The sequence below is a fragment of the Erithacus rubecula genome (genome assembly GCF_903797595.1).
Source record: "Erithacus rubecula genome assembly, chromosome: 6".
Classification (NCBI taxonomy): Eukaryota; Metazoa; Chordata; class Aves; order Passeriformes; family Muscicapidae; genus Erithacus; species Erithacus rubecula.
In genome coordinates, this window is record NC_136688.1 from 50,544,244 (window position 1) to 50,559,558 (window position 15,315).

Genomic DNA, 15,315 nt, shown 5'->3' on the forward strand with positions numbered 1-15,315 from the left:
GTGATAAGCTCTGCTTTTTAAGTAGTTTTTCATCTCTCTTCTTGACAGAATATGTGTGCTGCTAGATGGGAGTTTTGTTTTCTCATTGATAGCTTGGTGGATATCTCCAGTGGATTTACAGTTTATGGTGTGTCACTGAGCAGGCAAACACTGTTCCTAATACCTATGGGACACTGGATCCTGGATGGCAACTGGATCTTCTGGTCTTGCAGTGCTGCTTCTGTTCAGTGACCTGGTGGCTGATTGGCATTGCCAACTTCAACATTCACCAATCCCTTCCTATGTTATCCTGTGGCATCTCCTCTTTTAAGGCTACAGCTACATTATGCCTGCCTTGGTGCTCGTGGGGAGAATTCAGACATCCTCTTTCCCTCTGTGGAGGGGAAATAGAAACACCTAGGGGACATGGAGACAGAGAAATGCCAGGATCAGGTGAAACATCTGAGTGCTCCAACATCCTCCTGATGTGCCTGGCCACACCCTGTGGCTGGGGGGAAAGGGAGCAGTCCTAAATGTGCTGCAAAACCTGATGCTGGGAAGGCAGTGATGTGCCAGCTGAGGCTCTGATGGAGGAAGAAGTGCTGGTTGCTATGGTTACTAAAGATATTAACCCTGTGGTGTTTGGATGGGCAAGGTTTAGTGAACTGTGCCACAGGCTGGGTAACTGGGAGCTTGTGGTGCTCCACCCTAAGAAGTTATGAGCTGGCATTCAGGATTTGAAAAAGCCCATGTCCCAACCACATTTTTAAGTATGCCCTGATCCTTAGTGTGTCAACAGCCTTCTTAGGGTGCAAGTGAGTTTTGGTAGCTCTTCTCTGTTGTGATGGTGAATGCCAAAATTTCTGAGGGCAGGTTGCGTGTTCTGAGAGTCTGTCTCCAGCTTCAGTTCAAGGGTTAAGCTTTGCATAAAATGGACTATGTATCACTCTTTAGTTTTTTTTCTAAAAAGAATTTTGAGCAAGCTTGGAAATCTATTTTGTCTATTCTCTAATTTAAAGTGACTATCAGAATAAAGAACATGAAAGTTTCTTCTAAGGTTTACTGCAAATGTCTGATCATGATTTTTGTGGCTAGTCTCTGTTTTCAGTGTGTATTTGAGCTACAGCTGTTTTAAATAGAGCTTTTGTTTGGACATAGCCTTTCCCCCTTGGCTTACTTGTTTTGTCCTGTGATTTCTGTGAACATATGACTCCATCACTATCATCAGTAACTCTGATTTTCCATAGGGTGTAGAGTGCCCTAGCAATAAATAAATATGAGCAGAAAACCCCAAATGGGAGAGTATAGACTGGGGAAAGTGCTGATCTTAAAATCTCCCTTTTAGAAAATAAAGCCCCTATTTACAGGATGCATTTCAAATGGAAGGGAATATTGCTTCAGAGATATTTGAGAGCCACGTCCTCCCCAGCACACAGGCACCCTTCCTGAGGCAGCAGCAGAGGATATAGTCTTGTGTGTATCAGAAAAGCTGTTTTTAAGTCCCTCCTCTCCATCATGCCCTAAGCAGGGTCCTTGAAACAGTTGAAATTGTTTTATTTTGAATTCACTCTCCCCTCCATCCTCTATTGAGACCTGGTAGAAAAGCTTGTGTTGATGCTCAGTAAAAGTGCAGCCACCTTTGCCAGGGATGGGAGAGCAGAAGCTGCTTAGACTTTGCTACCAGAGAGGAAAAAAAAGTATTGTTGAATTCTTAGCTGAGCTTATAGTTGGGATTTTTTTTGTGGTTGGCTGAGTGCTGTGTGGTTATAAAGGAAAATATTGTGCTTCTCTTTATGATTTTTCTGCTTGTTTGTGTCCAAGGTTTTACTTGCTGAGGTGTTGTTTTCCTTTTTTTTTTTGTAGTAGTAAAAGTATGAGTACTGGAAAAAAGGCTGCTAGGTCTCTAAGGGATGGACTTCAGGAGTTGTGATTGTCTCCTGAAGGTATATGCTGACCTTTTGTTGCTCAAGTGAAGATAGCAAAAAAATCCCAACGTAGGTTTGTGCTGTATGTGTATGCTCTTACCTAGAAATATCAGTTTGTTGTGCGTCCCAGTGGCAGCAAAAAAGATTAATGTAAAAGCAGAATTGCATTTATGTTTATCCCTAATCCAAATTTCATATTCTACAACGAACCTGGCAGCTGTGAAGCTTGGATGTAAATACAGTAGCTGAAGAATGCATCTCTATGAATTCAAAAATGAAAGAATTAGTCTTTAATTTAAGATTCTGCTTGAATTTAGCTGTATAAATAATAGTCATGGCCACTTTTCCCTGCAGCTGCAGTTGCTGCACTTCAGAAAATGCTGAAAAGATGAAGGTGAGGGAATGCAATTTTTTGTTTTATCTAATGCAACTTTTGATGCACATAGTAGCAATATTATGAATAGCAAAAAGAAGCTAACCAGTATTCAAAGGCTATGGGTGTATCCCTGAAATGGCTGAGTTGCCTCAAACTTAGCTGCAGTTTCCCCTTTGTTTGTCATCTGCTGTGCTAGTTGCTGTTGCAGCGCTGTGTGGAAATCTCAGAGCAGTTCTTTCATCATTATTGCTGCAGGTTGATATTTCTGCATCCTGAATGCATATTTAAATTAAGATGAATTTTTAACCCTTTCACAGTAGTGGAGTCAGGGAAAAAATTAGTTTGAGAGAACTAGAGTGTGTATTTGAATGGATTGTAGCAAAGGTACATTAGATTGTGTTGTTGTGTTTTGTTTTGTTGTTTGTTTTTTTCCCCCAAAGCCCACAAACAAAAAAGCCTGAAGAAGGGAATGTGTTGGAGAGTATCCAGGAAAGGGATGTCTTAGCTGAGGTAGCTGTGTTATCCTGGGGGAATTTTTGCTGCTGTGCTGGGAGGGGGGGAGGTAGTCACCAGTTTCTTCATGTGCCTTGTTCTCTCCTGCCACCTGTTTGTTCCTCCTTTCACTGCAGTGTGATCCAGGCCTGCTCGGAGCCTGTCACCATGACCCACTTTGGAAATGCCGCGGCACCGAAGCCGTGCTGGCGCTGGGAAGGAGCTTTCTTCCCGAGAGAAGTTTAGAGACAGGATGATGTGGATGTAATGGAGTGATGATAGCTGTGTTGAGAGTTACCCTGGCAGTGAGCCTTGCTCTGAAATACGTTTGGGAGCAGCCTTAGCCAGTCTGGTTGGCGCTGAGCGAGTTGTAGGACCAGTGTGACGAGAACCAGGAGGCTGCAGCTGCTTCCCCCTGCTTGGCCCAGCCCTGGGACCGGCTGAGTGCTCCAGTCGTGCTGGGAACTGTGGGCTTGGGGCATTTCAGAGCACAGGGTTGTTCTTTCTGGTCTCTTATGGTGGCTGTGAGCAAAAGATAGGAAGGGTCAGGGAACTGAGGGTAACTTTCTATGTTCTTTTTTTTTTAAAAAAAAAAATTCTTTAGAGCAAAGTTAGTCAGCAAGTATATAAGTATGGGATGGAAGCTGTGCACAGGCAGGGAGGAGCTCTTGTGGGAGATGTCTCCATGGAGGAATACTTGAGGAGGTCATGCCATAACAGCTTGCTATGATGCTGCCAAGTGTGACCTTTACAGACCTGCTAGTGCAGGAGGCAAAGCAGCTTGGCTTTCTCCAGGACATGTGCCAGAGCTTCCCTCATGATTATGTGTTTGCTATGGCATTATTTGTTCTAATTAGGAACTTTACTCCTACTGCTTAATTTTTCTGTACTCTTACTTTTGTGCTCTGTATGAAGTTACTTTCCTGTTCATGTGCTTCTTGTGCAGGTTCAAATTGTGGTAGGGTTGTAGCGAATTTTCTAGCACAAGGATTAGTGGTAATATATATACATAATAACTTCTCAGTAAGGACTGGGTTTCTAACTCCTGGCTGAAAGCCATGATAACTCAGCACTGATATCCCAGAGTCTGTTTAGTAACATTATTTTATGATAGCCTTTTCCACAAAGTATCTTTGGGTCAGCCTTGAGGACTCAGAGCCTGCATGTAATACAAGTTTCTGCATGTACTGTATGAATATGTAACTTGGTTTTTTTTCTGAATCAACTTAATTTGACAGGTATTTTAAAACCTTAAGATCTGTCACCATAACACTACTGCTTTGGTTTAGAGGCTGCTGTAAGGGTGATGTTATCCAAGATCTGGCTGTGGAACCTTGCTTTCTGCATGGACTTCTTGGCTAGGTCAGACAAACCTTTGTGCCTCTTCTGCTTCTAAGCCTGTAGGAAGTAGATAAGTGCAAGAATGTATGCAGTGTTAGTGAGTGAGTGTTAGTGTCTCCCAGAGGCTGACCTGTCTGTAGTGGGGTGATCCACATCTGCTGAGGGCAGCAGCTGTGTGACTCAGACTTGTCTCCTTCCTCTTGCTGACTGCTGGCTTGCCCAATGCTTCCTTTCTGCCCAAGTGACATCCCTCAAGGAGGCAGCCAGGGGACAAATTGATCATTTCTTTTGCTTTTGTGTCCAATATAAAGGGAGTCAGCGTGCCTTCTCCTTTCTTGTCACAGGCCTTATTATCACTAGCAATAATAATGAGCTGTAATTTAACCTGATGGCTATTCTGCTCTCACATACCCCTTGTGCGTGTGCCCTCATGCTGCACAAAGACCCTGTGTTGTGGGGAAATGGAGTTTACACATGCTGTTTAGGAAGCCTGGCTCTCATACAGGGCTTTCATTAGTCTGCATTCCTACAACAGCAGAGAATATAATAGTTCTGGTTTTCAGGAGCTTTCAAAATCTCTTTGAGGTGGGAAAATGGACCTTGTGGTAGGTTTTGCCCTCTTGAGAGTGTTTTCAGTCTGGATGTTCCTTGGTGGCTTCTTTAGCTGGTTGGCAGCAGATTACTCAAGGAAGCTTTATGGTGTTCTATCTGACTGTTTTGCAGACCAAGAATTTCAATGTATAAAGCATGACATGGATGAAGAGCTGAGGATGTTTCTAGGCAGGGTATTGAAGCCTTGTATTGGATTGTTGGTAACCTGACTGTGGTTTCCTATACTGATTCTGTCATTAGTGTGAGTCAAACTGGTATGTTTTTGTTGTTGTTGGCTTTTTTTTTGTTTGTTTTGTGGTTGTTGATTTTTCAAATTAGCAAATATGGCTTTTGGAAAGCATTCACTAGATCAAGCATTCTCAAGGAGTGAGCATGATAATTTCTATACAAAAATCTGTGCAAAGGAGGTTTCTTCTAACCTAAGTTAGAATCCCCTGCACTGAAAGGTATGATGACTTTTTTTTTTTTTAAATAATCTACCTCTTGTCACAACTGTATTTATAATATTGCTACTTGAGTTGCTTGGGTGTGTTGCTGCCTGCAGTTGAAGTGTGTGATCCAAGGCTGTAACCTCCCAGTAGGGTGAACTCAAGCCATGGTTTGACAGCAGAATAAATCTGGCTTTAGGGCTTCTCGGACTGAATTGAGAGCACTGTAATGAATAATGCAAAGAGCTATTCTGCCATAAACTCTTTGTTGTTTAGGTGTTTGCTGTGTGCATTTATCCTGTCTGTAACTTCTTTCTGTATTGGAAGGTCATACATGGGAATGAGTGTTTTATCCCTGCCAAAAGCTAACGTGTGCTGGGTTTCTGTTCTCACGTGGGCTTTAAACCCAATATCAATTGCTCTGATAATTACATTTAATACAGTCCAGTGTCTGTGTCTGATTTGGGATCAGGCTTGCAGATTCCATGTGGTCACAATTTAGGTTCCATGGTTATCCAGTTTGGCTCTTCCTGTTCTCTGCTAGGTCCCAAAGACAGTATTTCCTCTTTGTTACAGCCCTGTCAGGTCTCTCTCATCCTTTTCTGTAGTACCTCTGGCAGTGTCTGGGTTCGTGGTGCCCAGGGCTCTGTAGATATTTAAACCAGTGCCATCCCTCCAGTAAAGTGGTGTTCAGTTTGCTATGGCAAATTATGCTATGGCTGAGCAAATTTCTGACTGAAGGTTGAATGTGATGGATGTGTAAGAAGCAGTCTTTCTTCCCAGAGGATCCTTTGTGGATGTCCTTACCATGGGCATCCACATGGCCTTTCTGAAGGAGAACAGCAGCAGCAGAGAGCATCAGCCATCTGGCTTTCCTTATGGCAGTCCTCATTAGCACACTGCCCCGTGTATATGCACAGCGTGTTGAGACTTTTCATGGTGTGATGGTGTCAGCAAAGGGTACAACTTCAGGAAGGAACATATGTTGGTAAAGGCTTCAAAAGTTGCATATGTACTAACTAAAGGTCTTTCCTGGTAAAGAGTTTAATACAGTTTTGGCAAAGCACAAAAATTATGGTAATTTGTCAGTACATAAGTGTCTGTAGTACAGCCTTCTAGCTGGTGAAGCAAAATCTAAGGGCAGATGAGTGGCATCTTTAACCATCACTGAGGTTTCAACTTTGAACTTGTCCTTAGATGCAGGCCATGCAAAGAACAGTATTAAAAATAATAAAAAATGAGGTAGGAAATGTGGTGTTTCTTTTTAATTTATTAGTGTGCACTTCTTGCCTTTGTGTGACAAAGGAAACTTGGTAGGTATTGGGGTCTCTAAAGGGATAAACCTCACAGCAGTGGGGCACTCCATTTTATTCCTTGATTTATTCTCTCTCAGGTTGCAGTTTCCATGCTCCAGGTGTGGTTCTGTGAACAACTTTTTCCTCACCACTGCAAGTTTACCTAGACCTGTTCCTACCCGCCTGCTCACCCCTGCCACTGTGCTGGCCTGGGGCAAGGAATGAGTCGCACTTTTGGCTTGAGCCAGTCTCATTCCTTGCTGAAACTAGGAGGGCTCATCTCTTCTCAGGCTTGTGTGATCTCCCAACAAAAGGGATTTTTATATGGTACACAGCTGTATAAAACTTTCATGAATAGCTTTCTGCTTTGGAGGTGGTCAGTGCCTTGAGTGTCTCCAGAGCTGGTACAGGAAAAGGGGGCAGCCTGTGAGTAGGGCTGGTGACAGGATGGTCCAGGACTGCCCCTCCTAGGAGGTCCGAGCATCTCCATCCTTTCAGCCACCACTCAGTGCTTGTGTGCCCTTAACTGCATGCTTGGGTGAGGAAACTGATGTGCTGGGAAAGTTGGAGTGGAACAGTTTGCCATTCTGGTTCCCTGGCATTCCAGGCAGGTTCCTGTGCTCACAAGGCGGATGGAGGATAGGGGTGGTTAGTCAGACTCTGCTGCTGTAGGAGATTTTTCATGCAGTGGCACCCTATGGTCGCTGGTACATGGATAAGAGATGATACACAAGTGCCAATGAGCTACAGGAAGGTAAATGGGTGGGAGATTGATAGGATACTGTGGAGTCCCATGACTCAAGTTACCATGCCCTGCTGCAGCATATTTTCTCTTGGTCCTATTCAAGTAAGCTTCTCCAGATAAGGGGTAAGTTTTCCTTTGTCTTGCAATTACATCCAGACTTTTATCCTCACCTGCTGCAGATGCAGTGGACTTGAAGCCTAAATTGTCTTATGCCTTCAGTTGTGTGAAGTGGTTTTTAAGTAGTCTTTGTGTCTGTGTAACTAGCACTCTCTGTTCCTAGAAACAGTGTTAAAGGAGGCTGTGTGCCTGCCCAGGTGGGTCAGTACAGGACACAGAACAGTCTGTGCTCTGTCTCCCACTCTTCTCCTACTTGTTACATCACGTCCTACCATGAAGAAGCTTTTCCAAGGCACAGAACCTTTTGAATAGAAACATAGAATAATTAAGGTTAGAACGACCTCTAAGATCAGGTGGAATTTAGTTTCTTTTAAGTGATTTCGTTCAGGATCTTTGCCTGCTTCCCCTGCAGTTGCAGCTAACTTTAGGGAGACAATTGAGCAGACTGTATGCTTTTGGCAGCCTCCTCTCCCTAGCTGGGACCACGAGGTGGCAGGAGTGTTCCACCAGTGCTGCCAGGGCAGCGTGACAGCAATGCAGCTGCTCGTTTTTATAGGCGAGGCGAAAACTCTGCTCGCTCGTTTGCGTACCGTCATAATTGTGTTTTGGAATTCGGAAAAGTTTCACGTGTGTGTGTCTACATGTTCTTATTTTCTTTATATAGTATTGATTTATTTGGGGTCTTGGCTCTCTCTTTTTTTTTTTTTTCCTTTTATTCTTTTTTCCCTGTTCTCAAGGGAGATGGAGGGGAGGAAAGGATGTATAGTGATATCCAGAATTCCTTGCAGGTTCCAGCATTGATCAAACCCTGTGAAGCAGGCTGAGGCTGCGAAGGATGCTGCTTTTGTCCTCATTTCACCCTGTTCTGTCAGGGTATTGCATCACGTAATATGCAAAGTGTTAGAGCTCCTGCAGTACCCTAGTAATAGGGGTGAGCTGAGGTTGCAGCAACAGCTCTACCTCTGCATTCCTGTTGCTTCCTATAGGCTTTAACACACTCGCTCATGCTGCAAACTGCCTTGGGGTCACTGAGTCTGCTGAATGCAATCTAATCCTTGTGGGGTCATTGAGAAGCAATTTGGGTGGGGGGAGAGAAATTCTCCAGAAGGATCCACTCACAGAGATCATAATGTGATCAAGTGGTGATAAGGGGAGTCATCATTTTCAGGCATTTCTCTTTTCAGAGCTCTCCCACCCTCCTGAAATAAATGCTCATGTTTTACGTCTCAATTCACTGTTCAAGGATGAGAGACTGAAAATCAGCAATGCAGTTGTTTGCTCTTGTTCCTCCTTTCCTGTGTCAGCCTAGAGGGTTGCCTTTCTTTTGCCTCTGGTGAGGAATTTTTGCAGGGAGGTAGTTAGCAAAAGGCAAGTCTTTATGAGAAAGCTGGCTGGGAGCAAGAACACAAAATTCAGGGGGTTAAGGGCATGATTTTGGTCAAACTCCCCTCTCTAGAGGGCAGGGGGGTGGAAATATCTTTCTTTGCCACTCCCTTCCGTTTCCCTTATTTCTTTGGCTGTCTTAGTGCTACACCTATGGTCCTTCAGTCATTTTTTAAATCAGGAGATGTGTTTTTGCATCTGAGCACTCTGTGCCCCTTTTTGCTGTTGGCAGTGTGTATGTGAGGCTCTGTTCCCTTTGCATCCCTGCCTTTTGTGCTACTCCTGCCTTCCTGAGCATGACTGGCTGTAGGAAGGGGCTCTATGGGCCAGTGCTCACTCCATTTTGGGTGTGGGGTGGATAGAGGGATCCTCCTCACTCCAACAGCTAAAATGCATGTAAGAGAAGAAATGCAACCAAGTAGGTGAAGAAATACAGTTTATGGTTCTCTTCTCCGTCCCTCCCCCCATCTGGTTTCTAGTAGCAACAAGAGCCTTCACAGGAGCAATACATCTTCTGTGTCACACAACTGTCTCTATTCAAGTATCATTGTATTTTTGGCCTGGTCTATGCTGAAATGTCTTTCTGTGTAGGGAAATGAGTTGGATGGAAGGTGAGGATGCTCTTATCTACCCTGTTCAGGGAAAAGTCATGCTGGTAGGAAGAGAGTTTGGTGGTGTATTTTATGCTGGGGGAAATGGACTGGGATTGCTGTGCTGTTCTTGCTAGTTCTCTTCTGGAAAGCAGCTCAGAGCTGTGCTGGCAAGCTGTCTCTTCTAGTGTAAGCAGGGCTCTGCCCCAGGCTCCTCTGGCTCTGAACTGTGATGTCTAAACAGATTGCTGGGTTACATGCTGGGCCTGACTGAATGCCACTGAAATGCAGTGAGCAGAGTTTCACGTGCCTGCTGCCCTGTACTTGCTAGGAGTGTGGAGGGAAGGCAGAGATGGAAGAGGACACTTCTTTATCTGGTGTGGCATGTAAAGCATTTAGCTTGTGGCAATTCCAGGCTCTACTGGTATGGGAGACTAAAGGGATCCTGTGAGTCAGCTGGTGCTCTTCCTTGCTTACTGCATATGGAGAGGGGAGGTAAAGAAAGAGGATTGGAAGGATTCCTTAAGGGACTGTCATTCCTTTCGGATGGTGCAAGCATCAGCGTGAGTGAGCTCACAATTAACCTAGAAATGACAAGAGAAGGGGCTAGATTGGCAGTAAGCAGGCAGGAAACAAGCCAAGAGCAGAGTGCAGTGCTGTACTCCTTGTCTGTCCTTTACCCACAAATGCTCTTTTACTGTTTAGGAGTAGTATTGCTGTGTGCTCATGTGCTGCATTTTTCTTATTTTTTTCTCTTCCTCCACTGTAACAATGAGAGATAATACTGAGGCATTACAGAACCTACTGTGACAGTAAAAGCATCTTTTCCTGAAAGCTTATCTTCGTGGTGTCTAGTCACTCATAATCTACTGTTTGGCTCAGTAGTGTATTGACTTGTTTGAAGAGAAATGCTATTGATATGTGGGACCTTGCTAATATTCTTGCTTGGTTAGAGAAAATGCTGTAATTATATTTTGGGGAGCAGGTATGTTTTCATTGCTTAACAACATCAAGCATGAGAAAGATAATATGCTGAAAAGGAGAACAACCTCATCTCTTCTCTGTATATATTAAAGGATAAGATGCTGAAGTCAAATGAGGAGCTGTAGATCTTTCCACAGTGAAAGCAAGGTAGTTAATGCAGTAGTACTTAGCATTCAGGGGCTTAATTCAGCCTTGGACTTGAGAGAATTCAGCTCCTTTCCCTCCTCCTTCCTTCACGTCCTCCTTACACAAAATATATAACACTGCATGTGCAATATCTGTTTTTTAAGGAGGCAGAGAGCATTTAGCTGAACAGGGAAATGCTACTTGTAGGGTTTCCTGGCAGCCTTTGTTCTTGCTGTGGTTTTATAACTCTGGAAGCACCTGAAATTGCTGTTCTGCCCCCATCCTGCTGATGTTCCCTGCCCCATTGGAAATGTGGGGGAAGGGATGTGTGTATATGAGGCAGTTCCCTTCTCTGTCCTTGTTTACCCTGTGTGTCCCTTCTGGATCATGTTCTCTAGTTGGGATGTGGTTTTGCAAGTTGGTTTTTTTTTCCTGTGGTGAAGCTGATTTTCAGGATTCATACTAGGCATCAGCAACAGGATGCTCTATTAGGCAATGCAGCAAATTCAGCCTAGGGAATTGGTCATTGTGCCAAGCACTTCCACTGCATTTTCAACTATTTTATTATGTTTCCCTTGTGCAAGAAAAGGTTGTTTGCAAGAAGGGATGGTTTTCATCCCAATTCAACATGGTTCTTAGAAATAATTTGTTGACTTAGAGAGACAGATGTGTTTGTGGCTAGACCTTTTTCCAACAGGAAAATAAATAATAAAACTTTTACTGAATGGATCTAGACCATGGAGCAATGAACAGGTTTGTCAGCCTGTTGGGAGTTGCTGTTGTGTGCAGGTGGGAGCTTGGAAGGACAAGAATCTCATGGAATGTTCTTGTTAATGTGGAACTGTGCCTGTGTTTATAGCATGCTTTTCTGCCACAACATATGACTGTATTAATATTTTCATGGGCTTTTGCAGGACACTTAACTAAGCCCTCTCTTCCAACACCTTTTTGTGAAAATTAACACAAAATTTTTTTTTCCAGATGAAGGTCTGTGATTACTATCACATGTCATATTGGCAAGTTTAAAGATGAGATGTCTACTTTAAGCACCTAGATCTAAATTCTTATTATTAATGACAAGTTGAAAATAAGAGGCTGGTGCTCTCCTGCTGTGCATTTTCTGATTTATCTTTTCTGTTTTCACCAGTACCTTTTGAGCTTATAGCTTAGTTTAATAAGCTGAAGGAATAATTGAAGACTGTCACAGCTTGAAGGAAAAGCTTTCAAGAATGCCATACTATTCTATAAGAGTGTTTATAAAGGTAGAAAATATATGAGAAGCACATTTGAGAGCTAAAGTTAATCATGAGGTCCAGACTGTGGGAAATGTGGCTTCCTTAGCTGCAGAGTGTACAGAACCCTTTCCTTGCTGCACACATTCTCCATGAGTCTGGTGCTCAGCACTTGAATTTGCTTTCATCCCTCCCTGGGTATCTGTAGAAAAAGAAGGGCAAATGATTTTTGAGTCCATTGCTGTGGGACTCATTGTGAAGTCCAAATTTTGTAGAGGGATGAAAACTTTGGCTATTTGTGTCAGTTTTAGGTCAGGGTTCTAGCATATTGTTGGGGACTGTACAGACACCAGTGCTTCTAGCATCTTCCACTCCACTAGGTGAAGCAGGAGTCTCACCTTTTACATTATTTTTTTGTTTTCGAGGGTGTTATTATTGTTGAAGTGTGGTTAACAATGATCAGGTAAAAGGGCACAGACTTCAGAATGCCACTGCTACTAACTTTGATCCACTTTTTTCAAATGGGTGCTGTTGGACATAATGTGGGCTCAGTCACTCTGAGTGAAAGACATTTGGGTTTAGTCCCATCTATATGAAATACAACTTCTCAGGGCATGCTCTTATTGTAAAGATTAAAAGCTCATAGGACATTATGATACAAGAGTGTAGGGTTTGGTCCAAGATAAAAAGTGCTGAAACGTTAGAATTAAAAAAATTACCAAGATATCTGCAGTGGTTGTGCAACACTAGGATTCTGGCAGTATTGGAAGATATGGATTGTGTCTGGGGTTATTTTTCCTTCAGAAAACAACTACTTTGGGGCTATTAAAAAGAATCGCCACCAAACAACCAATTAAAAACCCACCACAAAATGAACACACACCCCTAAAAGCAGCTGACACAGTCATGTCTACAGTTTTGATGAACAAGTTCTGAAATACTATAGGCAGTGTTTCAGAAGTACTGGAACTGGATTAGAGATCGTGGACCATTTAGTCTTGTTAAAGAAAATACATAGTTTGTCTGGTTTATTTTAATTATGTTTCCTTTTGTTTCTGAATTGTTGGAAACAGTAGCTGTTCATGAGAGCTCTCTGTGGAGGGCTGGAGTCAGAGCTGCACATCTAGGTTTTAGACTGGGAAAGGGAAGGGAAGCTGAGATGAGATCATTATATGAAATGTACTTAATACCTTCTCTTTGTTTTTCAGTGGATGAATATATTGCCATTGCTAAAGAGAAGCATGGATACAATATGGAGCAGGTAACAGCCCTCTGAACGCTTTATTTTAAAGTATTTTTCAGCAAATATTCAAACATGACTTCAGGAGACTGCCTAGAAGTGCTTCTTTCTTTCTGTACCTGTTACGTTTTCTCCTCTACTACTTGTCCCAAAACTGACTGTTCCTAATAATACCCTGTGCTCTGTGGATACAGAGTTCACCCTTACTTTTACATCATGAGTCAAAAGAAGAAAACAAAACCATTATAATTTCTAATGGAGTCTGGCCATGAGTATTATGCTTCCTCTGGTGACTGCTTATTGAGCACTTTCAGAACCCCTAAACAACGTTAAAAAGATTGGCTTATCTTTGGACAGCTGCCTGATTGCGCTGCAGTTTCCAGCTGACTGCTCCATCTCTGCTTCATGGATGTCTTGGCAGTTATTAATGAGCTATTGAACCATCATGTGCTTTTCTGAGGCAGACCAATACCCACAGTTATTTACCTTAAAACTGTGTTGCAAATCGTTTTGCATTTCACAGATGAGCACCTTGGCTGTCAGTCTAGTAAACGGGATGACTTTGCAGCAGCCACTGACCTTAGTCAGCACCTGTAACCTAGAGATGGAAATGCTGGTCTGAGGAACACACCTCTCCTTTATTCCCTGTGGTCTAGGATTGTGTGCTAATCTTTCCTGTGTTAACTGACAATGATTTCAAAACTTGCTGGGGAGATGAGTAGATCTGTGCCTCAGAAACTTTTCTGAGTTCTGTGGAGTTGCCTCATGCACTAATACTTGCTCGGAAAGGGAAGGCAAGGAATCCTATGACTTAACTGTATTGGTAAATCACACACTGTCTCTACAAGTACAAAAACTGGAAAGTTTATGAAATTGTTCAGAGGCTGTGAGCATAGAAACAAATGCTTAGGATGGGCAAGGTCTTCTATGTAAATGGTTCTGCTGTCATCCTTGAGTCAGACTTTCAGTGGTTGATACTCATGCTCAAAGACTTCTTGTTAAACAAAGAGACTGAAGTTGAGATAGCCAGTAAAAAATTTCTGTCAAAACCAAGAATGATCAGACTTGATCATTGTAGTTTCTAAGAGCAGAAAATAACAATAAAGTGAACAGGCACCAAAAGGCTGTGAACTTAAAATGAAAATCAAGATGGTAACTCTTTTCAGCTGATATTGATATATCCTAGTATTGGTTATTGTGGATAACATTTTTCAAGAGAGTTGGTCTTGGAATAGTAGAAATGGGTTTCATTATTTTAGTGGTGAAGTGCTATTTGGAAAGTAAAGACTGATACAGAAGATTGATGAAAATGAAGCTTTTGATTTAATAGAAAAAAACCCCACTGAATTCTAGTGGTTTGGGAAACTTAAATTTAGCTGAGAGTTGCATTAATTTTACTGTTGAAAAGATAGACCTTCCACTCATTCCTTGAAGTCTTTTTCTCCATTTTTCTCTCCCCCTTTGTGTATAGAAGTTGCATGACTCGCCACATCAGTGTGAAGTGGCTGAGCAGCTTGTAAAAGTGTCCCTGCTCCTAAAAATTTCCTCATTCCTCTGTAGCACTTTCACATAATACTCTGGAGTTAAACATGTTTCCCATTTCTTTTGGGATTTCCTAGAGAGCTGTGCTAGGCATTTTTAGGAAATAACTGGAGAGGATCTAGCTTGTATTGCTCTGGAAGGCGTACATTCATTTTGTATTACAGGGAAAAGTGTCAAGGCTTTCAAATCAGGATGATTATTTGTGTCATCAAGGGAAACTCAGTCTTCAGCAGGTATCATCAGAGTTGCTGTTGGCTGGCTAACTGGACAGGCTGATACAGGCTCCCTGGAAGCCAGTAAAAGCTCACTTTAGCAATTGGCCACTGTCTCCGGGCTTTGCTGGCCAAGGCAGCCCATTCCCACGCACACATTCCCCTGACAGCCAGTCACTTTGCTCCCTGTCCCAGTGCCTTGGCTAACAGTCATTGGATAGAGATTGCCTTTTTCCACCTGTGCCCAGTGCCCAAAGCATCCCCTTAAAGGCTGAGGTGTGCCAGTCTGTGCTGAGGGGAGTGGGAGCTGCTGGCAGGGTGCTGGGGTGTGTGCTGGCTGGTTCTGCTCTGCCCAGCAGTGTTCCTGTCCAGCTGCCTGCTCCGTGCCAGCCCAGCTCCATCCTGTCCTTTCAGTCCCCTTGCCCATGGCTCAGTGCCCTGCTGTTGGCTCTGCTGCTGCTGCATCGTGGCTGGAGGCTCAGGACTGTGCTGCTGGGAGTCCCTGCAGCCTGGCCAGCTCCAGGGCAGGCTCCCCACAGGCCAGTGAGCTCTGCCAGGGCAGGTGCTTCATTCAGCTGGTGGTGCAGACAGCTGTGGGTGGTTGTGCTGAGCTGTGGTAGTCACAGACTTCTGGAAGCACCACAGTAAAGTCTGGCTGTGACCCAGGCTTTCCTGCCAGCCTTTGTCAGACACCCT

At 43.4% G+C, this 15,315-nt stretch overlaps 1 protein-coding gene across 4 annotated transcripts in view; it reads left to right on the top strand.

Moving 5' to 3' along the window:
• RCOR1 (REST corepressor 1) overlaps positions 1-15,315 on the top strand; it is a 136,480-nt gene that overhangs the window by 100,095 nt on the left and 21,070 nt on the right. For all 4 annotated transcript variants that reach the window (XM_079309498.1, XM_079309496.1, XM_079309497.1 and 1 more), the window contains one exon: positions 12,834-12,886. In XM_079309498.1, the coding sequence (XP_079165624.1) occupies positions 12,834-12,886 (53 nt within the window). The remainder of the gene's footprint in view (positions 1-12,833; positions 12,887-15,315) is intronic.